This window comes from Cebidichthys violaceus, unplaced genomic scaffold (assembly GCF_023349555.1).
Source record: "Cebidichthys violaceus isolate CVI_PGR_0920_01 unplaced genomic scaffold, fCebVio1.0.p SCAF_17, whole genome shotgun sequence".
In the NCBI taxonomy this organism is placed as follows: Eukaryota; Metazoa; Chordata; class Actinopteri; order Perciformes; family Stichaeidae; genus Cebidichthys; species Cebidichthys violaceus.
In genome coordinates this window covers 3,034,781-3,058,408 of record NW_027176340.1, presented here as the reverse complement: position 1 = coordinate 3,058,408, position 23,628 = coordinate 3,034,781, and the positions used below count along the sequence as shown (strand labels likewise).

Sequence of the window (23,628 nt, the reverse complement as noted above, 5' to 3'; positions counted from 1 at the left end):
TATGCATATAGTGTATTTAATTCAAATAACAAAATCTCAACAAATGTCAAATCTTTTCTATGAAGTCATTCATACACCATTTCTTTTAATTTACGTTAATTTGGATTAATTGTTCATTTTTTATTATCAGACAACTTTGCAGGTCATTACAGTCCCAGTAATCCCAGAGTATTTAACATCTAGCCTTCGTCTCAATTCATACAAGAAACAAAAGTGCTTTAAAATAAAGCAATATAGATATAAATAAACAACTATCTTTAGTGGAGGTCATTTGAGACTTAATAAACGTTCACTCATCTGAGGCCAGAAGCAAACTCAGAACCTTGCAATTTTCCCCACCAGACACAAATTCACTGCCGGTCTCGATTACCCCAAAATATTTGTATTCATAATTTTTCAGCCATCTCAGAACATCTTCACTATGGGTTTAACCTCACTGCAGGTCTTATCTGTGTCGAGGAACACACACTAAACACGTTCAAATTGCTCGAATAACCGCACAGAGAGGAACAACTGGTCATTGAAAGGTGCTTTATTTCTCCAAACATTACATACATCTTCAGAACATTCTTCATGGCATTAAAACTAGAATATGTACATCATTACAAAAAAAACCCAATACATCATTTGTATAAAACAATCTGTACACGTCTTCAGCTTACGGCTGTCTGTACAACAGCGAAACACATTATGCAAAAAAGGGGAATATTCATGGAATGATTGCTGCCTTTGTATCTGGTTCACTTCATGTGGCTTCACATATACTGAAGGAGGAAAGCCTTAGTGTTGTCGAGATATAAAACTATATGTAATTAAATAGCACGTAGCAGATAAAACTAGGATACTTGTTTGAGAATAGTGTACAGTAAATATAAAGGCCACTGGATATAATTCAAATACCCAATCATTCGCCACATGACTAGACGTTTCCTGGCTGCTTTTTAAAGCTCATAAATGGCACAGTAATCACAGTAATGGCACACAGTAAAATCCATTTTCTTCAGACATTTGGCAAAAGGTTAATAGTAGTCAAGAAAATGTCACAATGCAACAATAATGTTGCCATCTATACAACAAAACAAAAAAATCTCAATCACACTTAATGGCAACTAGTCGTATTTATATATATATATATATAAATAAAAACAGGGTCCAATATTAGCTGATGACCTCAGACAAATAAAGTGCACACAGATTCAGTAGTTTGAGGTTCTGAGATAAAAAAAAAAAAATCTATTGGACTTTAAATCTACTTTATGGAGCAAAATTGGCATTTTATAGAAAAGATGTGTACGATCACAGACCTTCCAATGAAAACATGATGATTCTGTTGTTCAGAAGGACGTCACCGTCTTTCACCTTCGACTAGGTCTGTTGTGGATTCACGGAGTATGCAACTCCGACACATGATGTAGTTGTACTTGCGTTATACATTCACCTTGCTTAAGCTAACGGAAAATAAAAAATAAAAAATAAAAAATGCAACGATAAAAACAGGAAAAAAAAAAGCAATCAAACAACCATCCATACAGCACCAACAGCGCACTCCCTAAAATATCCCCGGCCCACCTGAAGAACTCTACTATTAGACACGTCATTCATTCTGTTGGTCTGCCTGTAATCAGTAAAGCTCAGAGTGCACGGTTACAAAATGTAAATAAATATCACGCATGTAAATATCCTATTTGGCAAACACAGGCATCCATCAAATGTTCACTGGGCTGTCACTTTGTCCCCCCCCGACAAACAAATCACTGCTTCTCCACTTGATCGCCGTCACAATTCATCTCTGCATTAAAGGAATAGAAGGGAAATATGCTTACACGCTTTCTTGCAGCGAGTTAGATATTAAAATAGATCAAAATGTGTTAATCGGTGAAGAGAGTGAATACGTGCATTTTCCTGAATGTCAAACTATTCCTTTGACAGACAGGTCGAGCGATCCTGAAGTGGTGCACGAGTGGAATTTCAGAGAATGCGTCTAAAAAAGGTTGACATTGTTAATCAGAGAAAAAAAGTAACAGCCCTAGTGACAAGAGTGAAATAAAAACCGAAACTAACTAATCGTTCCTGAGCGGTCTCTCGTACCTGCGCCGGCCCTCCTCCTCCCACTACACATTATAGACCTGGGTGGTGGATGTGGCGGTGGGTACGGTGGCACTATTCACTGTTGATGTTGCGGAGGGCCGCTCCCTTCTCACATATCTTGGCTTCCTCACTTCAAAAGGGAAGCGAAAAAAAGGAACATTATAATCACTTAAAATCAAGAAGAGGCAATGCACTGGAATCACTCTTTCAGTCGCTGAGTCGTTGAGCTAACTGTTAGCGTGTTTTTCTGCTTTTTGCGAACGCAAGCCTGTCGTCGCTGCGACGGCCCTGAAATATGTGACACTCCTCGCACAACGTTGCCTCATACTTCCGTGTACTATTTCACTGCTTTTGCATTACATAATCTGACAACCTGTTCCTCGAGGTCAGAGTCACAGTTGAGATAGGGAAGTCGTCTTACCTGTCGAGGAGGGGATCATAACGGCCTAGCAGGAGGAACAAAAACTGAAATTAGAACCATCTATTTGAGGCATATTTACAAAGAACGTCTTTGTGCCAGAAGACAACATTGCTGAGGCTACAATAAATGCATTCAGTCTCTACACAAGGCCACAAATGTGCTGCAGTGTGCGATTACCTGTGAAAACTAACAATAAAATTGACTTACTGTCTCACTCGGTTGGAATATGAAGGCTGTAAAAAGTACAAACAAACATCGTTACATACTGAACGTCAATTATTAATCACTAAAGCGGAGCAATAGCGTTGCGTTTCCATGCTCTCTCAGCACTTCCACGCTTCATTGTAATGGATTTAACGGGTGCGGTGCGTCGATAAAGCCCTGCTTGTATAATTACGGTGCGTCGGAGCTGTGAAGCGCTTTACCCTTGTTGCGGCGGTAGAAGATGCCCGGGAGTCGGTTGGAGCGTTTGAGGTAGAAAAAGGAGGCAACAGAGAGGATGAGGAAGAGGCTGATCAGCAGCGTTCCCAGAAGAAGAGAGGCTGCCACACCTGGCCCTCCTGCTCCCACAGCACAGAACAGAAGACAGTGATGAGAAACGTGACGATTATCACACCGGTCGCTGCAGGTATTTACTCCGTCATACACAGATTTTTTTTTTACCCCATGGAAAGGGTGAATACTCTATTATCTAACTTCAATTTCAAACTTAGAAAATAACAAATAATGACGACATCAAAGTCGGTTCCTTCAAACACAGGTATATATAAAAGGCATAGAAACATTAAAGCTAAGGCCCAAAAAAAAAATTGTATACATAAAGAAAATGAGTAAATCAGTTATTAATGACTGTGGATTTGATACCTTACCGATTTTAGGAATGACAGTAGTTACTGTTGTGTGGTTTTTCCTCTCCACTGTGTAGTCTAATGAGCACACAAAAAGGGGAAAGTAAAAAAAAATAAAAAAGTAACATTCAGTTTTTTTTTTAAATTATTATTATTATTAAAAAAAACAGCTCTGTCCTTACTGTAGGTGCAGACTGTTATGTTCTCCAAATCCACAGCTGCTGAGTCACAGAATATGCAGACGGTGTTGCTGTTCTCAAGGACACGCAAGAAGCATCCTGAGGAAATCAAAACAAGAACATATTTCATATCGTTTGCCCTGTGACACCCAGACACGAACAAAGTATTCATGTCACCCTGCAATTTACATTCTATTCAGCTCAAGGATAGAAGTGAACATTAAAAAAAAAAAACAATATGCTTTTATATTTTCTTACATGAATTGCTTTATATACTGTATTTATAGTAGATGTCTTGGTTTTCATCAAAACAGAAACACTTTGCTGAATTAATCTAGTTTTAAAAAAATTGCTAGTTTATTAAAGATTATTTTCCTTCTTCATACGTTGCCAAGGATACGGGTACCGCATAAGCACAGGGACGGGCTGTCTCAGTGCTGTCCACTGCGTCCTTGCAGGCGCAAATTGTTTCAAATTCATACTTTCTCTTCTTTTAAAAAGTAAAGAAATTAAACTTGATTCAGCACTACTGCAGTGTTTGTACAGTGTGCCACTAATACTCTGTTCTTGGTAGATTGCCAGTGTAAAGTATTTGAATAAATCAATACTTCACTCCTTATGTCTTTAAAGGAATTCTCTGAATTCACCACAGTAGTTATACAAGATAAGTCGATTAATGGCCCTAGCATCAGGTCGCTCTGGCTAATCTCTAATTGATGCCGATAAAATAACAGTGATGTTAAAAAAGGGAACGTCCACATTACCTGGCTCACAGTGGGTGTCGTTTGAACACGAGTTGTTCGCCCTCTGTTTCTCGCCACAACACTCGAGTGAGTTCTGACGTAGAGCCTGCAGACGGGGGACATCGTTCACCGATTAACAAAATAGGTGTGACCCGAACAAAGCACACATTGGCTCAGCGGCGTCCACTCTCTACCTTAGTCACGGGTGTCTCGGGTCTGATGAGAATCACAGTTGCCGCCAAGACCAGAAGGAATGACAGAGCCATCTTCGACCCTTAAAGAGCAAACAGACCTGCATTCGACACAACATCAAAGACTTGGACGAGAAACACTTTAGGAGAAACAGATACTTCACGTATTCTGGCTGAGGACAGGTTACGTTGAATACGTGTTTGATATTGAGCTGTGATGCAACTAGTGGCACTATACTGACACCTACATCTAAAGCAGAGGAAGAGTGACGATACTTCCAGACTATTTTTTTAAATACCTTAACATTTAGGCGTAACCACTTAACAACTATGTCAGTGTCAGTTGGCACAGTCCAGGTGCTTAGCTATAAACAGAAAGTGCTAACAGGTAGCTGACATTTTTTACATTTGGATTTTATTATGTAGCATACACTTTTCATAGGATACATTTGTTTAATAATGAGAATAAACAGAGGATTTGTTATTCATTATTGAAGCTGATTATCTATGACTATAAAAGTAGATCTAATTATTAGTAAAGACATTTGAATCTCTAGTGTTGTGCTTGGACTAACTGTACAGTCTCCTCAAAGGAAAGTCAAATAGTGACTATATAACAGTATAACAACAAAATATGGTAAAAATTGTAAAAAAATAAATAAATACGAGCTAGTAGTGTAATATATTATCAAGTGAAATGTAGTAGTAGATGTACATTTAGTCGTAGATAGATAATAGATAGTGTATAAATGGCAGTATAATGTCATAAAATTGAATAATAATAATAATAATAATGGCATATATAGGCTGATACATACAAATACAATATATAATGGTATGTATACAGTATTGTGCAATCAGGCTATATCTATATTATCTCTAAATAATTAGTCTATTTATTTTATTGTATTTTTTTTTTATTATTTGTATTTCATGAGCTACTATATATCAGGTTAGTGCTGAAACTCTATGCTGAACAGAGGTTCGTGGTTTCATTGGAATCGGATGACAAAAGTAAACATTCTAGTGTAAAAACCGGTTTGCGGCAGCTGAACTGTCGTGCCAACAAATTGGGGTTCTCAGGAAGTGTGGCCCCGCCCGCTCAACGGGTACCGAACGAGGTCCTCCTCCTGCTCGCCGCTGTCCTGACACCTGCCTGCCTGACGCTCGCCACAGGCTTGCCACTGCGGAGCCAGGTGCTTACATGGAGGATCTCCGTGTGAACTCTGAGCACAACCCATTGTTTTCACTCAAGTAGAAATCAACCAAATATTTAAGGATTGCCACTTTAAAGCGTTAACATTAAGCAAAAACGTGCTAACGTCAGTCGAGTAACGCAGGATACAACCAAGGTGTTTAGCTCGCTAGCACCTGTCACCGGGATGAAGTTAAGTCGTGTTTGTGTCAGCGTTATAGAAGCAGATTCGCTAATCTATTTAAATATGTTCAACATTACCGGGTATGTTTACAATGACAGACTCGTAACAAAAAGTTAACTCACCAGCCAGACACCAGGCTTTGGGCAGACCAGACTCCTAGGTGTGGTTTAAGCGACGTCAGGTCTGGTCCGCTGCAGAGGTATTTTCAGAAAGTCACCTGTAGTTTTGGCAGATTTGTCATCAACACGCCACCGTAGTTCAACCACAGATGTTCCTACAGTGCGTAGCTCATAGCTACCTGATTTCAATTCATTTAGCACGGACACTTCCGGGTACAATTTTCAAAATAAAACCCTGACTGTGTTTATGCTTCGTTATCGTAGGCCAATGTCTGCGCGTAGTATACATGAAAATAGATGAATTACAATTATAATATTTTAAAAGATATACTATAACTGCTACTACTGCTAAAAATAATTAATATAATAGCACATCAATAACAACAACTCCATCAATAAAATATATAATATTATTATTATTAAAAACTAAATCGATTTACAATGAAACTTTTTCAATCTCATTCATAAAAGCATTTTTTTTAATACAATACTTTGAAAATAATTGGAAAAAAAAGAATATCAGCATGTTTCTGAAATTGATGTCACTGCAACTAGATTTGAATTTGAATATCATTGAAATTGAAGGATAATGTTCTAAATTACAATGTTTTTTAATGAATTGTCTTTTTTTAGTTGAAGAGGTTATAGCTAATACTTCCATTCAGATAATTGTTTTTTTACTCACAATGTACTCTTTGGGAAGCCTATTATATGATAAATAATTCAAGATTAAAACAATTTAACATGTCTTGGCAAGAAAAGGCACAGGTGCAATTAATAACAATAAGTATGGCTCCATTACATTGCCAGTTAGCCTACATGCTTACTGGGTTAGTGTCACTGCAACTAAATAAAATGCAGCCAATAAATCACTATATTGGCCAGATTCACCTGTTACATGTCCCCTAGGAAACCTTTTTTTAAACTATTGGGCCCCTACTGACGCCACACTTAAGCCATATGTGCATTGTATACTGTAGGTATGTACTGTATGTAAATTTACAATAAAATATAAAAAGATGGTAAATAAACAAACAAATAAGAGTATATTAAAACAAGTATATTATTAAAGTGTCAAGTGTATATTAATAGGGAAAGGAGTGCAAGGGTGTTTAAGAAGACATTGTCAGAGTATCAGAGTCAGTGGGGGTTTGTTAATGAGTCCAACTGAAGAAACTGTATACAATACACACCCAGTTAACAACAGTAAAGGGATTTTGGGGGCCCTTTTGGGGGCCCTCGGACAATGGAGCTCTCTGGATTATCAGATGAACTATCCAGCATTGATAGTAAACCTTTATTTATTGAATTAGTGACAATAATGTACCACTTCATCATCAAATGTTGACAATTTTCTACAATGTGGGCAATGCAGTTGTTAACTAACTAACTAACTGACAAACTAACTAAGTAACTTTTCCGAGGGACCCTGAATGTAGCCTCGCTGTGGAAGGAGAAGGTCACATGGCGGGAGATTTAAATCCTCGCGAGGTTATTGCCGGTTGTCGACCTTCCACTCGTCATCAACACGTACTCTGCGGAATGTGAGTCAATTAAAAACAATATCTTAGTGTTTATAGCGTATTTAATCCACGACAACCACTGCACACAACTAGATTGAAGATGAATAGCATAGTTAAGGTTTGAAGAGATTTTCTAAATTCATATTGACTCCATCTTATTTAAAGTTAGCTAGTGAAGCATTTTCTAGATTAGCGTCAATGCTAACTAACGGTAACACTAGCTCGCACGACTTTGACAAGTTGAACGATTCTCGAAGACATTGCCAGCTACAATTACTGCTAACATGTTGCCTTTACAAACAGGTAATCAAACGCAATGAATCATTCGAGGAACATAAAGGAGATGCTGGGCCTCCCAACTGGAAGCAGGTAGTTAGCTTGAGTTTGCTACTTGACCATGACTCTATCAGCTATTTAGGTTTCTTCTCTCCAACTGTGAATAATGTGATACGAAGCTGTGATCCATAGTTTGAAACGATGTTTTACGTGTGTATCTGTGTGTTTTACCTCATTTATACAAACACTTTCCGTTTTGCTGCACGAGATATTGTGTTTTTGTGTTTTTTCTTTCCTCCTCAAACCTTGTGGGGATGAAACGATCCACAGAAATGTTGCTACCAGCGGCTACTCCAGCTTCACAGACTCTCAGTTGTTCTTTGGGTCTCAGTTTTGGCCTGAAAACTCGCAAGGCCTGTCTCAAGATATGAGTTTGTCATCCAGGACCTCCCAACAAAGTTCACAAGAGGTGAGGTTCATCAACTCAATTTTACAAGCGGCAGTGATATCTGTGAGTACCCAGATCCATGGACGGATCACTGTGGTTTCAAGGCATTATTACTTACTCAGATTATGTGAACATTAGTTATGTCTTGTGTCTACAGCGCTTAACCTCCATTTTACTTTTTTTTTTTTTTTTTTAGGGAAGTGACCCAAAGCTTTCAAGCAGTTATCACACTAAACCTTTCCTGTTTGGAGAATTAAAGGACAAGCGCAAAACTTCTGGAATACTGGATACATTTGAAGAGGACAAGAAAAAGGCCAAAGAGAAAACGGATGGGTGTGACTTAAACGCGCTACTCACTATGAATACTTGTGCCATTTATGAAAGAAGTCGGACTAATCACTTCTGATCATATCTGTCCTTTTGCTTTAACAGTGAGATTTTAGCCAAAGAATGTAATCATTTTCGAGAAACACTCAACAATGTAAGTGATGATGAGCATCCATTCTGTCGTTGCTTCGATTATGCAGTTCCTTTTTTTTTTTTGTAGATTAAAAAACAAATACTGCCATGTTTTTCAGATCCAACAGCTGGTCACTGGCACAGAGAGAAATACTGCAGCGTGTCAAACGATCCTTAAAAAATTTGACAACTTTGCATCAACCTGTAAGTTTCCTAATTTATTTTTTTTTAAATGTAGTTTTTGTTGGAATGATTGAACTTCCAGTTGCTCTCTACATTCTGTAAAAAAAAGCGCACAAGCAAACGTGTGTTATTGCCAGTAGATGGTGCTCTTGGCACAATAATTAAATATTGGTCACCCATCATTTCCTCTAATTTGGACATTTTATTTACAGTTCCATACTTAAAAAATAAATAAATTGACTTCTGTGCATTAAATGAAATATTTTCTTTATAAGCACATTTCTGTGTTTTTGTCCATTCATCTTAGTGCAAAATAACGTCAGCAGTCTTCAGAGTGACATTTCTCTGCAGTTTGAGACTCTGCTGAATAAAGTGAACTCCCAGAAAGAGATGATAACTGAATTGGAGGAGAGTGCGCAAAAGGTTTGTAGCATTTGGTCAAGATTGCTGAAGCTTCAGTTGGCTCAAAGTAGATTTTGGTGGTTAATGTTTCCGATTAGTTATAGATGAAACTTATTTTTTTTACCATTTAGCGTGGGGACATCACAGCAGAACTCGGTTCAAATCTGCAAAGCTTGCAGAGTACTGTGGAGAGTCTGAGAAAGGAGCAGGCGAGAGGACGGAACATGCTTGAAGAGGCTCTGAAGCTGCACAGCGCCTTAGTATCGAAGCACTCGGCCCAAGCCGGCCCAGAGAGAGGGACGGACAATGCCAGCCAGACGTCACCAGAGCTGGGGCAGCCGTCCTCCGCCATCCTGCAGGACAACAAGCTGGAAGGCATGCAGCTTAGACGCAAGTCACACAACGCTGAACACGCTAAGGCTGAAGTTCCCCCTCAGCATCCCAGCTACGCCATCAAGAAGAAATCCACTCTGAGAGGCCACAAAAAGCGGCAAAAGAGATCGCTGGTGCTCTCGCAGAGGCGTAAGTGCGCTGTCACGAATGAAAACCGTGACCCTCTCGTGAACTGTGACGAACAAGAAACCGTTTCAACGTCTCCCTGTGAGCGTCAGGATCCGAACGCGTTAACCAGCCAGGAGAGTCTCAACCCAGACTGCCTCAAAAGGCCAAACTGGGAGATGAGGTCCATAGCTGAAGGGTGTTTCATCACCCCTCTCAGCTGCTGGTCTCCGGACAGCAACGGCTCCGTGTGCCTCGCGGGAATCGAATCCATCTTAGAGAAGCTCTCAGCGGAGCCCGAGAGAGGGACCCTAGTGAAGCCTCAAAGCCTCTGGCAGTTGTTTGACTGACACGAGGGAACATCTGAAGGACTGTGACTCCGGCTTTTAGAGGACGAGTGAAGGATGAAAGCAGTCAGTCAGTAAAAGTCAGAAAGGTTTATTGAAATATTTATCATTACTTATGACCTATGTTATAATAGTTGTAGAGATATTCAGTTTTTTTAAATGAGAACATTGAATGTTTATTGTCTTATACTTATGGGGGAGGGGTTTAAAAGGTACTCATAAGTACGTTTAGGACAGACTGACACACAAATACAATAACATATTTTAAGTTATTCAGCTGACATAAAAAAAACATATTGTTCACTTAACTGTCTCCTGATTTTTTTTAACATTTATTTATTCTGTACTTATTCTGTTGATGTGACATTAAAAAAAAACAAACAAAGAATTGTCTTGTTTTCAAATAAACACCCACGCTCCAGAGATGTTAAGGTGCAGGAAAACATTTTATTATGCTTTAGCAAGCGTTCCACAAAAAGAACAATTGATTAATATAACGCATATTCAACTTTGTGTTCTATTCTAAATCTTTAGTATTTACACTGCAACAGATGGATCAGATACTTAAATCTTGGTATAATTTGTATCAAAGTCCATACTTACAATTAGAGCTACGTTATATAAAGTGCAAACAATTTTTTTTAGTTCATTTATTATTGATTTACTAGTCTATGAAATGTTAAATAGTCAACAAATTGATTCACGTGTTCTGAGAAGCCATGTCTTCAGTTTCTTCGTTTTGAGAAGCTGGACTGAAACGATAACGCCGATTCATTTTGTCAATCGACTTATCGTTTCAGCTCTAATTATAACTAATGTACGTCTGCTTCATTTCACAAATCAATCATCTCCTGGTGTTGCTGATAATGCTGTGTGGCCAAACAGCTGCAGGATTCCGGTGATCAACTTCTGCAGATGTTTAAGATTTCAAATAATAAACACTTTATTTACAAATATCTGTTCTGTTCTCATTGACATGAGAGTCTCTTAACAACGTGTAAATCACTAAGCGTGCAGAAACCAATGCCTTTGGCCCAGCAATAAGTGCTTTGATAATTCATAATTTTTTTTCCCTTCGCTAATTCTCCCACACAGACTTTGACTTGATCTGACAGGGGTGTCACTGCTTAACCAAGTCTGCAGGTGGGGACATGAGTCCCCTTGGGTTGAGATTTGCCACTAAACAGACGTCGTAGTTGTCGTGCATCAGAGCGTGCCGAGCCACCACAGTCCACCGGTTCTCCCACGGGTCCAGCTCCAAAATGTCTTTCGTTATATCGTCGTGACGATCTAAAGGAAGTTAAGAAACGGAACGTAGTCACTTGGAGTCATCTTTCGAAGCTCTGAATTCATTGAATATGATTGGATATGTCTATTCTTTCATCACCTGCTCCCTTGTAGTATCCACACACGTAGATCTTGCCTCCCACCACTCCTGCGTTTGAGGCGTTGGTGCGCAGTGAGAGCTGTGGAGATGGGAGAGGCGGCCCATCCCTCCAATAATTTCCTTCTGGGTTGTAGATCTCCACCGCGTCGAGGCAGCGGCGTGATTGTCCACGATCCACACCCTCGCATCCAATACCCCCTGCAAAACAGCTCGTTTTTTATCACCAAATGATCACAATACATGCATTCCAAGAGAGATTTAAAAGATCACGACAAAAACAAAATATTACCCATCACGAAGATTTCGCCATTATGCACAACGGCACTGCAGCGGTACTTTGAGTGCTTCATGGGACCTAGCTCCGTCCACTTATTTGTGTTTGGGTCATACTCCAGGAGACGGTTACTAAGACGGTCGGGCTCATCATCCATTCGGTATGACTGGACGGTTGGAAGCGAAGGGATGGGGGGGTGGGGGGTGATAAAGCAGAACAGGTGCAGTTAGAGAGGAGTCGCATGCAGACACCGGGCTTATGTTGAACGTGTCGAAGTCTGATTCTTTGTTTCACAGTAATTGCTAAGAAGTCAACTCTTGTAAATACGGTTTTTCCGACGTCACCTGCGGGGTTCGACCACCCATCACATAAAGGCGATCTTTCATCCTGACCACGCTGTGATAGGCTAACGGTATAGGCAGGGGTGCTGCACTGCGCCAGGGTCCTCCTTGCAGAGACCATCGCTCGACACAGTTGGTGATGAGAAACTGGTTCTTCAGCTTCATCTGCCCACCCAGCAGGTACAGGGTGTCACCCAGTGACCCCAGGGCGTATGAATCGCGGTACTCGGCCGACGTCAGGCACTCCCAGCTTCCTTGGGCCTCTACTTTGTACCTGGCGACCCAAGCTAAAAAAATCAGTGCCACCTGCGTGCGTGCAAACACAGAGTCATCAAGTGTGTCGCCTAATGTCTTACCTGTAAATCTCCACATTCATGTCCTTCTGTCGGGCCATTCTTCGCGCATCTACCTCTCCTGCCACTATAATGTCATTTCGTTCGGTTACCAACCCGGCGCACACGTACCCCAGAGCGTCTGCATAGCGAGGCGAAGTGATGTAGTAGATTCGGCCTGTGGATGGGGCGTAGCAAAAGCTGCGCTCGGTGTAGTTGCCGTATCTTGTCCTGATCCCTCCGCCGTCGTTTCCAACGCAGAGCAGCAGATCCGTGGTCTCCATGCCGTAACGCAGCTTTAGTTTACGCGGTGCCGCTGAGGGATGCATGGCTGTGACCTCCAAGGCTTGATGGAGAATCTCCAGACATTCAGCATCTGCCAGCAGGGCCGTGTTCCTCTTCATCGCCTCCCTTAAGTAGTCAGCATTTATCAGTGGCAGACGGACTTTCCTCAGGAGCTCCGGAAGGTGCGGATTACGGACCTCTCCGTCCATCAGAGTGGTGTGTTTGACCCAGCGTAGGACAACATCCAGGATGGTCTCTTCTTGCGAAACATTAAGGTCATCGGAGGTCAGGAGCTTTCCCAGCTGATGGGCCTCCAGCTCAAGGACCTCCTCGTTTTGGCAGACTTGGTCAAAGTGCTGCCGCAGGTAGCGCTGAGCGTGGTCGGCCAGTTCCTCTGCACCGAGGTCACGGGCGAAGTAGTGCACGCCAAGGCAGTTGGAGGCGTCCATGTTCTCGGTCATGTGCAGCTGGCAGCGAGTGAAGACGTCGTCCATCTGCAGGAGAAAAGCTGCGATGGAGATGCCTTGTACATTGGCGTTGGTGAGAGGAAGATCGGAGCAGTACATGTAGTTCAAGAGGAGGGCCAGGCTGTCCGCAGGGGTGTCACGCAAGAATATCTCTCTGTTGTTGCACTCACGCAGCCCGCATGTGAACATCACACGGAAGTATGGGCTGAAGGCGGACAGAACGACCCGATGACATGGGAAGCTGATGCCCTCGGCAACCAGCACCACATCTGTCAGATGCTCGCCCTCCCTCATCTTCCTCAGCTGGTCGAGCAGCACCAGCCCATGTTTGGCCGCGAAATCCATTTTGCCTCAACTGTTTTAGAAACAATATTTAAAAAGTTACAGGACGTTGTCTCTGGAAAAAACAAAAGGGGAAAAAAAAAAGAAAAAAAACAGAAACAAATGCATAGCAGCCATCAATATATCAAACAGCAGTTTAATAAGCACATGCTGGTGTGAAATGTAATTGTATGTAATGCTATAACTGGTAACTTGGTACTCTGACAATGAAAATATAGATAAAATAATTAAGTAATTATTGTATTACTTGATTAACCATGAGAAATCAATGCAACAATACGACGATTTTAACCATTTAAAGCATATTTAAGTAATACAATACCACATCCCCATAATGGATTAAGTAATAGCAAAGCTGTAAACATGTTTCCATGAACTTCACATTTAAGCAGAATATCTAATTAGCTTTGGATATAACAAATACTAATATTGTCCAAATCACATGTGTCATAAGTTAGCACTACATCTGTTCACGTCGTAGAGCATTCACTTGTTTAAAAAAAGCCTTACCATAGTCTCCAGCTCCTCTGCTCTCCGCGGTCTAAAAAGACGAGTAAATATCCATGTTTTTCACGTGTTGTTGATGTTGCCTAATGCAGCAGTGAGTGGGGGGGGGGTTTAGAGAGGGTCTGAGCTCTGGCAGAGACAGAAAAATATGTGCCCCCTTCACTGCTGTGGCCCTCTGAGCTGCTAACCCAAAATAGACGGTGTCGAGGCAGACAGCAAGTAGGTCAGTAAGGGTTGGAATGACCAGGAGAGGGTTTGTTTTTAAGCCGTGACAAGTGACAAATATCGTGAATCATTTTAACATTCCTCATTTGACTCATTGGCATTACGTTGTGCTGTGTGTTTGGAGGAATTCTTTGTTCCACTTAGTTTGCCTCGGTCACGTGCGTGCGGCTCTGGAATGACTGAAATGAAACGTTGCTTCAAGCTCGGATTCAGATTTCATGACGGCGCTATCTTAAAGGCCCAGTGTACCGTACGTCCTCGCGGTGCAAAAATCAGACCTTATCCTAATCAGAATTATTCAAATTGTTGTACTAATTAATAATAATAAAGCTTGTATACTATATGTATTTATACATTTTACTTTGCCAGCATTGTGTTGGGTATTAACTGACCGCTAGTAGACTAGTTTTTGAATATTTTAAGTATTTTGTTCAGAAGTAGCCGTCATAAAGACTCACTTGACCGATATCATTTGAGCTTAAGGTTACATTTCATGGGTCATTAGCTTTACTTTTGCAAGTGAATGGGGAAAAAAAAAAAAAAAAAGAGCTGGAAGGATGTGGAAAAAACCTGTCAAACATCCATTGAAATTGAGTTAATAATTGAGTTAATATTTTTCCACTTTAAGACTATAACTACATCCTTTGCTTCTTCCGGTCAGCCGTCATTGTCATGACTATAGTTAATCATTAGGGAAATATGATGTACATATGCAGATACAGTTGTCCTCTTGACAGTTTGGTGAACCGTTTGTCGAAAAAAGTCTTTGGAATAAATCACCTTTTCCCGAGAAAAGATTTTACTCTTTTTTTTTACCCGAAAAGAGTAAAATCATTGAAGTTGCACAGATATTTGACCAATCCAGCTCAATGGACTCCACACGTAGACTTGGGAAATACAGAGTGGAGCGGGAAGTGCTTGATGAGCAGAGACTGGAAGAGGTAACGCAGAGGAAAACAGCCTCTGACACTCGGCCTTCTCTAACTGAACGCCTCAAAGACTCCTTAAGGTAAGGCAAATTGTGCGGCTTGATCTTGTAACTTTGATGTGATGTCAGGTCTGATCTTTTTGTCAAAGTAACCAGAAAAAAAAAAAAAAAATTCTGTAAATGTATGCTTTAAGATATCAGCCGATAAAAGACTTAACTTTTGTCGATGTGTATCCTTCAAATCTCTTCCAGATGCACAGCACCCAAACTGAAACACAGTGTGATGAGCAGCTTGCCTTTGTTGTACTGGCTGCCCAAGTACTCAATCTGGGACTATGGCATGCCAGACCTCATCTCTGGCATCAGTGTGGGCATAATGCACCTGCCGCAAGGTATGACAACAGTCGATCACGGTCGAGTTAATATCCACAATCCTGCAGAAGAGTCCGATTTTTTTTTTTTTCACAGTCATCACATAAGTGAATTTCATGAAAATGAGGGTGCATTACCAAAACCGAATGTATCATTTTGACTCAAAATCCACAGGTTTGGCATATGCATTGTTGGCTTCTGTACCTCCTGTATTTGGGCTCTACTCGTCCCTCTATCCAACGTTGATCTACTTCTTTTTTGGAACGTCACGTCATATCTCGATTGGTAAGTAGAAAGAGAGAGAGAGAGAGAGAGAGAGAGAGAGAGAGAGAGAGAGAGACGTAACTGTAGCCATTATAACCCCCATGTAAATGATATGTGCTGCTATCTATCATTGTGTTCAGGTACATTTACTGTGCTCAGCATCATGGTGGGTAGTGTGACAGAGAGACTTGCTCCAGACTCGGCTTTCCTCATAACAAATGGGACCAACGTCACGGCGGAGGTGGACATCACCGCCCGGGACTCGTACAGGGTGCAGGTGGCGGTTGCTACCACTGTCCTAGGAGGACTCATTCAGGTCTGGACACCCACAGGGATCCTCATGTTGTGTTCCGTCGTTACAGCTGCCAATACTCAATTCAAATGAAATGCTTGTTTGCGTAGGTGGTTCTGGGTTTGGTAAAGTTTGGATTTGTGGAGACCTACTTGTCTGAACCTCTGGTGCGGGCTTACACAACGGCAGCTGCAGCCCATGCTGTGGTGGCACAACTCAAGCACATCTTTGGAGTTTCACCGACCCGGTTTAGCGGGCCCTTTTCACTGGTGTATGTGAGTACCGTCAACTATTTGGTTCTGATTGCTGCATTTTTGTCGATGCACCAGCGCTGATACGATAATGTCATAAAAAAAAGTAACATTCACAAAAGAGTTTGATGTGTGTTCCCCAGGTTCATTTTCATTTCACCTTTATTTAACCAGGAAGTGTCTTGAGATGATGAATGTGTATTACAAGAGAATATAAATATGTAGTTACATAAGAACACACATAATTGCTTTACAACAAAGCGAGACCTGAGAGACACAAGAGTGATGAAACGTGACAATTTGAAACAAAATATGATCCTCATGAAACATCGTTTGAGTGTGATGCTTTCATGCCTGATATGAAGGAAGCGTTTGATTTGATAAATGATGAGCAAGCCTGATTGTTCTGGCTCCGTTCTTCATTTATACCATTTTGAGGTCATTTTGGACCCATGGTCACCCAGATACTCAACACTTAGATGAGGTCTGAGATTCTCTTAATGCAAGGCAAGTTTATCTATATGGCACATTTCTGCAACAAGGCAATTCAAAGTGCTTCACACAAAACATCAAAAGCATCGAGACGAAGTGCAAAAGAAAGAAAAAAACCCCACAAAAGGACATTCAAGACACAAACAAAAAAACGTCACTAAATAGTAGAGAACTAGAATAGACTAGAGATTTAAAACAAGCCCAAATATAATAAGTATAATAGGTAATAAATCTAAATTTTGTATTTATTTTAAGATAAGTGTACATTATAGATCGGTGAATAAGTTAACATTGTGGATGTATCTTATACTGAATTCTGACTTACAATCATTTGTTGTGTGCAGCTAAGCATGTGTGTTTCAATGCGTACGGTAGAAAGCTTTAACCATCGCCCGCTTTTCCAAATTCCATTTTTAGATTCTGAAGGACGTTTGCATGTTGCTGCCACGCACTCATCTTCCCACGCTGTTGGTCAGCGCTGTGTCCATGGCGTTTCTCATTTCAGCCAAGGAGCTCAACTCGTTTCTCAGTCCGAAGCTGCCGGTGCCGATCCCGGTGGAGCTCATCACGGTCGGTGGATGAGCGGACACGCTCTCTGGCCTCTCCTCATGTTTATCACCTCTGTGCTCTGTGGAGCCGCTGATGTTGCAGCACTGGAAAAAGCGCAGACACCGTGGAGCTAAGCAGCTGAATCAGCAGTAGTGCCCGGGCCTCTGCGTTTGTGCAGATCACAGCAAAAAAAAGGAACTATTTATGGCTAATAATTAGGTTCACATCTAGCATATGATTCACCAGATTTGTAATCATTGAAGGTCTGCTATGTTGTGAAATCTGACTTTGGTTGTGTGTCTGTGTTTATGATCTGTATGCTTTCTGTAATGGCTTTAGATTGTGGCAGGGACATTAATATCAACCTATACCCACTTGAACAGCAACTACACTATTTCAGTTGTTGGAGAGATTCCTAATGGGTAAGCATTGGGGGTCCAAGTTCTACCAGCGTAATTATTATTTGTTGAGTCATATTTCCAGCTTGTTTAGCACAAACTCATTTCCTTCTCCTCTGCCTTTGCACCAGTCTGAGTTACCCCAGTGTACCAGATGCAAGTCTTTTTGGAGAAGTTATTGGTGACGCTTTTGCATTGGCCATGGTTGGATACGCCATATCTATTTCACTAGGCAAAACATTTGCACTGAAACATGGCTACAACGTGGACAGTAACCAGGTAAACCACAACTCTTATTAAAGTCCTGTTGTAGTCCTGCAGATACAGATACCGTTATCATACTGCTGCATTCCTTTCTCTCTGTATTTCCCTGCTCATTCCTTGTGTTTCTTGTGGGTTTTTTTTTTTTTTTCCCCGCCCTGCTGCAGGAGCTGGTGGCGCTGGGTCTCAGCAATGCAGTGGGAGGCTTCTTCCAGTGCTTCTCTGTCTGCGCCTCCATGTCTCGAAGTCTCATCCAAGAGACCACCGGAGGAAAAACACAAGTGAGTGAGCGACAGAAGTTAAAAACACGACATCAGCATGGCCTCACAAGTACTGTGGACATGCAACATGCAGTAGTTATACTCCAAACATATAATGCATGTGACCCATTTGAGGATGATCGAGGTAGGGTAAAAAAAAGAAAGAAACGATCATAACCGCATTATGTATATAAGAACCATGTGGAAATTCAAAACGGATGCTACTAGAACATGTACTGCGACTGTGGTTGAGAAGGTGGACACTATATCAAATCAATTAAGTATTGAAAATCAGACTTCAAAGTACCACTAAATATTGGTAATATGTGCTGTCAAGATATTAATTTCTGATGAAGAAACGAGTATGTTTACATGCCTGTTTAACACAAATAGTTTGATAAAACCAGAAGCAACCTTTGTGTTGTTCTTGCAGATGGCTGGAGTGGCCTCTGCTCTCATTGTGTTGGTGACTATACTGAAGCTCGGACCTCTGTTCCAGGAGCTGCCAACGGTTGGTCGCTCTACAACTCATGCTTTCTGTAGATTTGCCGTACATTTTTATGATGCATGACATGTTTTTTTTTGTGTTACACATCTGATTGATCACGTACACATGCGGGTGTGCTTTGTTTCAGGCCGTCCTTGCAGCAGTCGTCTTTGTAAATCTTAAGGGGATGTTCAAGCAGTACTCTGACATTGTGACACTGTGGAAACGCAGCAAGATTGATCTGGTGAGAAATGTATTGCTCATTTAAAATACAACTTGCTGTGGTGTTGAATCTGTAAGTGTGTCATTACTCTCGTTGCCTTTTCATAATCCTACTAAAGAATATGTAATGTCACGCTGCATCCACCAGGTGGTGTGGTTGGTCACTTGGGTGTCAACCATGCTGCTCAATCTGGATCTGGGTCTGGCAGCGTCAATCATTTTTGCTCTGATGACTGTTATCTTCAGAACTCAGCTGTAAGACTCCTCTGCACCTCATCATAGTATAAGTGTCTGAGTCATACTGTGTGTGTGTGTGTGTGTGTGTGTGTGTGTGTGTGTGTGTGTTAGAGAGAACATATTAGTAACTGATGTTAGGCTGCAAGAACTGCCCGATTAGACAAAATACTATATAAAAACATATTGCACACGCATAATAATGTTGTTTTTATTCCATCCAGGCCAACGTACTCTGTTCTGGGAAATGTTCCAGGTACAGAACTGTACGTGGATATAGAGACCCACGGAGAGGTGAGACAGCAATATAAGAAATCGTACATTATAGCTTCTCGCTTCGCAAAAAAAGCGAATAACTTTTTTGCTATTTGGCAGGCGAGAGAGATTCCAGGTGTCACTATATTTCGCTCCTCTGCTACGGTATATTTCGCCAATGCTGATCTCTACCTTGAGGCTCTGAAAGAAAAGGTTTGTTCTCCCTCCTAGTAATACTATATAATATATATATATATATATATATATATATATATATATATATATATACTCTACGGCTGCAACTAATGTACGTTTTTCATTAATAATTAGTAATCTCATGATTCTATTTCTAGAAAATGCCCAAGGTGTTTTTGTCTTCAAATTCCTTGTCTTACCAACAGTCTAAAACCCAAAGATATTCAGATTAATATCATATGTGACAAAGAAAACCAGCAAATCCCCACGTTTCAGAGACTGGAGAATGGAAAATGTTTTGCATTTTAAACTGACTAAAACCATTAAAGGGGGGAAAAAAAAGGCCAACATTTTAATGGTAAATGTCGTCAATTGAAGCAATAACTTCCTCAGCGAAAGAGAACCTCTCTCTCTCCGCTGCATTTATTCAGCTGAATGCTCTGGCTTGAATAAATACAGCTGAATATCCGAGTCAGCCAAAACACTGTAACTCCCAAGAGGCGGAGACCAGAAATCCAAGCTGAACTAGTTCGTAGTTCTTCCTTCCGTCCACTACTACGTCACTGCCATGTCAAATGAGGGCGCTGGATGCAGGAAGAACAGATTTTGCAGCTGCAAACTGCACTGCCTTCTGGGTCGGTACAGCACGCACAGAGGAATGTATTGATTCAACATTGATAGGACATACACAAAAAAAAGTGACAAATTTTCCCTTTAACCTTTTATCAAAAATACTTGACGATTCAATTTCTGACAGTCGATGAATCAGCTAATTGACTAATTGTTCCAGACTCTAATCTCTTCTAATTTCTTCTTTATCAAAGCAATAATTTCTTGTTCTTTGTTCCCAGTTATATTTGAATAAGATGCAGATGATGTTTTATCCATTTTCAGAGCGGGCTTGACATCAGTAAAATGATTATCTACAAGAAGAGGCAGGAGGCCAAACAGAGACGTAGAGAAAAGAGGGCAGAGAGACGGGCGAAAAGGCAAGCCAAGAAAGAGGTGTGTGTACAAACGAGCTGTAGTTTATAGAAAATGTAGAAAACATTTTAAGGACCACTCTATATGTTCTAGTGTTTGGCCTATAGTTGTCTGAAGAGTGCCTGCTGTCACACTGGATATTATAATTGTATATATTGTGACGTGTATTTTTCTTGTATTTTTCTTTTTCTTTTCTTTTTTTTTCTGACGTGTATTTTTCTTTTTCTTTTTTTCTTTATATATAATAAGATTTTTTACCTGTGACCCATTGCTGCTCTGTAACCTATTGCTGCTTGTAACAAAATAATTTCCCCTCGCGGGATCAATAAAGTTAGTATCTATCTATCTATCTATCTATCTGGATAGACCTACAGTCGCTGACCGATGGCCAAGCTACCAAAAAGTCAACGTACTCTAATACTTAATCGAAGTTTCTTCCTCACCCGCCGCTGCAGAGACGGGCACAGAGAGCTGCTACACAGCTGTCTGGAGCGCCGGTGTTCTCCGTGGAGGAAGAGGCCGGCCGCTGGAAGGCCACGAGCGCGGACGGGATCGTTACGGACGAGGAGGAGCAGGACTGGACTGAGAGGGAGAACGGGACAGTGTTCGTCATCCCCATCGCCCCTCAAACACCAGACGGCCCCTGCAGATGGGAGTACCTGAAGGGAGGAGAACCAGACTCCACCAGCTTAGGGTGGATGTCTGAGCTGCAGGACGGGGACACCACCACTCTGGGCTCCAGCAGCGAGGACACGCTGAGTCACGATCTGGAGCGCGTCTCTCTTGGGTCACTGGGCAAGTGGACCTGGGACATTCACTCCATCATTATCGACCTCTCCACGGCTAACTTCATTGACACAGTGGCTATCAAGACGATGAAAAATGTAAGTACTACAGGGACAAATATGCCCTGAATGAAACGTAAAACATAACTAAAAATGTCTTCAGAGGAACAGCCTCTTCCTTTCAGGTCCTCCAGGTGTCCAATCCTTTTAATAAATACTATAAGTGTAATTTCAGAAGCTTCCAAATAGAGCTTGGGAGTTTTTTTTAAAGATTGTTAAGTGGTAGCTTTTAATGAGGACAGATATTCTGTATTTGCATTATTGACAGATTTTCCAGGACTTCAGTGAGATTGACGTAGATGTCTACATGGCCGGTTGTCAACGTGAGTGACATCACTTCCTCCACTACATGAAAGGGCTCATTGTGGCGCTCATTCTTTTGCCTTTATTAACAACTGTTTTCCTCTTCAGCCACTCTGGTGGAACAATTAGAGCTTGGTGACTTCTTCTCCGAGTCGGTTACTAAGAGGCGTCTTTTTGCCTCCGTTCACGACGCCGTGCTCTACTGCCTGGACCACCGTGGAGCATCATCGTTCCCCCGATACGAGCCGTCGGTGGTGAGTACATTCAGCTGATGTTTAGGTGGTCCAATGTTAAAACTCAATCATTTTCATTGAACTAATGTCATTTTACCTCAATCTAAATCTACAAACTGATCGATTTCAGGACACATACAGCACCACAAAGCTTTAAGGACTTCAACCAAACTGGATATCCAGCACTGAAGATGGAACAACTACCTCAACATTGACTGGGAGCAATATCAGAAACTTTTAGGACATTTTATTTGTAAATGAATAGATACCAGAGATGCTCCGATACCATTTTTTCCTTCCCGATACTGATTACAACACCAGTGCGTTACAAAACAAAAACATATATATAGTCATTTTTGATAGATATTCCAAACTAAAATATTGCCAAACTGATGGCATTTTTTGCTGATCTTTCTCAAGCTTGTTGAGAGCTGCAGTGGCCTATACCGATTGGGCAGCATGTACGGGTCGGGTCGGGTCGCGAGTGACTCGTCTTGTTGTTCCTTGCGTCACGTAAATGAGCCGATGAATGACAAGATAACGTGACATCAGATCGGTGCAGAGACTTGTACTCTCCCATACCCGATGGAGCAGTTTAGACTGTAGCGGAGGCCTTTCCAATACTGTTTGAGACTCCACAAGACGACTGATGACGTACATTTATATTTCTAAATCGTATCTTTAAAGTAGGAAGACACATGAGTTTAATTTAACTTTATTCAAAGTGGGAGGACGATAAGAGTGCATTTTTAGAGAAAAATACAAGTAATAAAATGAATACCGTTCAAGAAGAATCTGTTAGAAAATAATTCAAGGAACAAATACAAGACAACATGCGTCACACGGACAGTGTGAGCCTTTTTTTGGTAATGGCAGCATTAACAAGGAAGGATATTGAAATGTTTGCAGTAGCCATTTCAATTTTTAAGTGCAATTATTTCTGCTCATAGCAACAGCAAACAGACAATCTGTGAAGCTAATGCATGCAAAGGGAATTTCTTTTGTCTCAACTGTTTTAATGAGTTTCTAGTGCAACATTCCTAAAAAAAAAAAAAAAAAAAAAAAAAGAAAAAAGGGAAATTATAGGAGATTCAAAAATAGAAGTATAACAATAGGGATGCACCAATCTGACTTTTTCGGTCCCAATGCAGACACTGATACCAGTACTTTAGTTAATACGCTGTGTGCCTCACTGTGTGGAAGGGACTGGGATCAGTCTTTTATGTGTGAGGCAACATCAGACCTGACAAAATTGTAACAAATAAATACACAGATATAAATGTACTGAACTGTTATTTATTAAAATAATGGTATCCGATCAGCCTATTGTCGACACCTGATCCAGCTATTTGAGTCATTATCAGACAGATATCAGTAATTGGTGCATCTCTAGATAACAATATCCAAGCAATATTTAACAAAATCATCTCTTTACAGTTGCATAATCCCACTGTGACCTCATTCCCTGAATAAATCCTGTCTCTACAAACTGGACGCAGAGGATCTCGCCAAAGAAGTTGTGCACACGACTGAGGAAGG

General features: G+C 41.0%; 4 protein-coding genes across 7 annotated transcripts; 2 read left to right on the top strand and 2 right to left on the bottom strand.

Annotated features, from left to right (window-relative positions):
* Positions 1-514: 514 nt before the first annotated feature.
* cunh1orf159 (chromosome unknown C1orf159 homolog) lies at positions 515-6,176 on the bottom strand. Of its 3 annotated transcripts, none has more exons than XM_068712122.1 (9): positions 5,972-6,176; positions 4,474-4,571; positions 4,301-4,385; positions 3,540-3,635; positions 3,379-3,435; positions 2,935-3,069; positions 2,717-2,742; positions 2,510-2,534; positions 515-2,218 (listed from the first exon to the last, which is right to left on the bottom strand). In XM_068712122.1, exons 2-9 carry the CDS (start codon positions 4,543-4,545, stop codon positions 2,112-2,114), a joined length of 603 nt encoding a protein of 200 aa, XP_068568223.1. In that variant the 5' UTR covers positions 4,546-4,571; positions 5,972-6,176; the 3' UTR covers positions 515-2,111. The 3 variants fall into 3 exon arrangements, with proteins under 3 accessions (XP_068568223.1, XP_068568221.1, XP_068568222.1); XM_068712120.1 differs by having other exon boundaries at positions 4,474-4,553; positions 5,972-6,175; XM_068712121.1 differs by lacking the exon at positions 5,972-6,176 and having other exon boundaries at positions 4,474-5,102.
* Positions 6,177-7,402: 1,226 nt separating this feature from the next.
* On the top strand, positions 7,403-10,302 carry LOC137873737 (interactor of HORMAD1 protein 1). Its single transcript, XM_068712119.1, has 8 exons — positions 7,403-7,512; positions 7,795-7,860; positions 8,098-8,236; positions 8,412-8,548; positions 8,648-8,696; positions 8,794-8,878; positions 9,165-9,280; positions 9,391-10,302. Exons 2-8 carry the CDS (start codon positions 7,808-7,810, stop codon positions 10,105-10,107), a joined length of 1,296 nt encoding a protein of 431 aa, XP_068568220.1. The 5' UTR covers positions 7,403-7,512; positions 7,795-7,807; the 3' UTR covers positions 10,108-10,302.
* Positions 10,303-10,531: 229 nt separating this feature from the next.
* On the bottom strand, positions 10,532-14,131 carry kbtbd12 (kelch repeat and BTB (POZ) domain containing 12). 2 transcript variants are annotated; one of them, XM_068712116.1, is made up of 6 exons: positions 14,043-14,131; positions 12,463-13,587; positions 12,110-12,380; positions 11,781-11,931; positions 11,492-11,689; positions 10,532-11,394 (listed from the first exon to the last, which is right to left on the bottom strand). In XM_068712116.1, the coding sequence occupies exons 2-6, from the start codon at positions 13,533-13,535 to the stop codon at positions 11,225-11,227; spliced, it is 1,863 nt and encodes a 620-aa protein (XP_068568217.1). In that variant the 5' UTR covers positions 13,536-13,587; positions 14,043-14,131; the 3' UTR covers positions 10,532-11,224. The 2 variants fall into 2 exon arrangements, with proteins under 2 accessions (XP_068568217.1, XP_068568218.1); XM_068712117.1 differs by having other exon boundaries at positions 12,463-13,545; positions 14,043-14,129.
* A 125-nt stretch (positions 14,132-14,256) lies between these two features.
* slc26a6l1 (solute carrier family 26 member 6, like 1) lies at positions 14,257-23,538 on the top strand. Its single transcript, XM_068712115.1, has 19 exons — positions 14,257-15,273; positions 15,445-15,584; positions 15,739-15,849; positions 15,969-16,144; positions 16,231-16,395; positions 17,281-17,433; positions 17,752-17,834; positions 17,942-18,089; positions 18,239-18,352; positions 18,765-18,842; positions 18,967-19,062; positions 19,189-19,295; positions 19,499-19,568; positions 19,650-19,742; positions 20,619-20,729; positions 21,164-21,592; positions 21,822-21,876; positions 21,965-22,110; positions 22,220-23,538. Exons 1-19 carry the CDS (start codon positions 15,134-15,136, stop codon positions 22,244-22,246), a joined length of 2,442 nt encoding a protein of 813 aa, XP_068568216.1. The 5' UTR covers positions 14,257-15,133; the 3' UTR covers positions 22,247-23,538.
* The last annotated feature ends 90 nt before the right edge of the window (positions 23,539-23,628 follow it).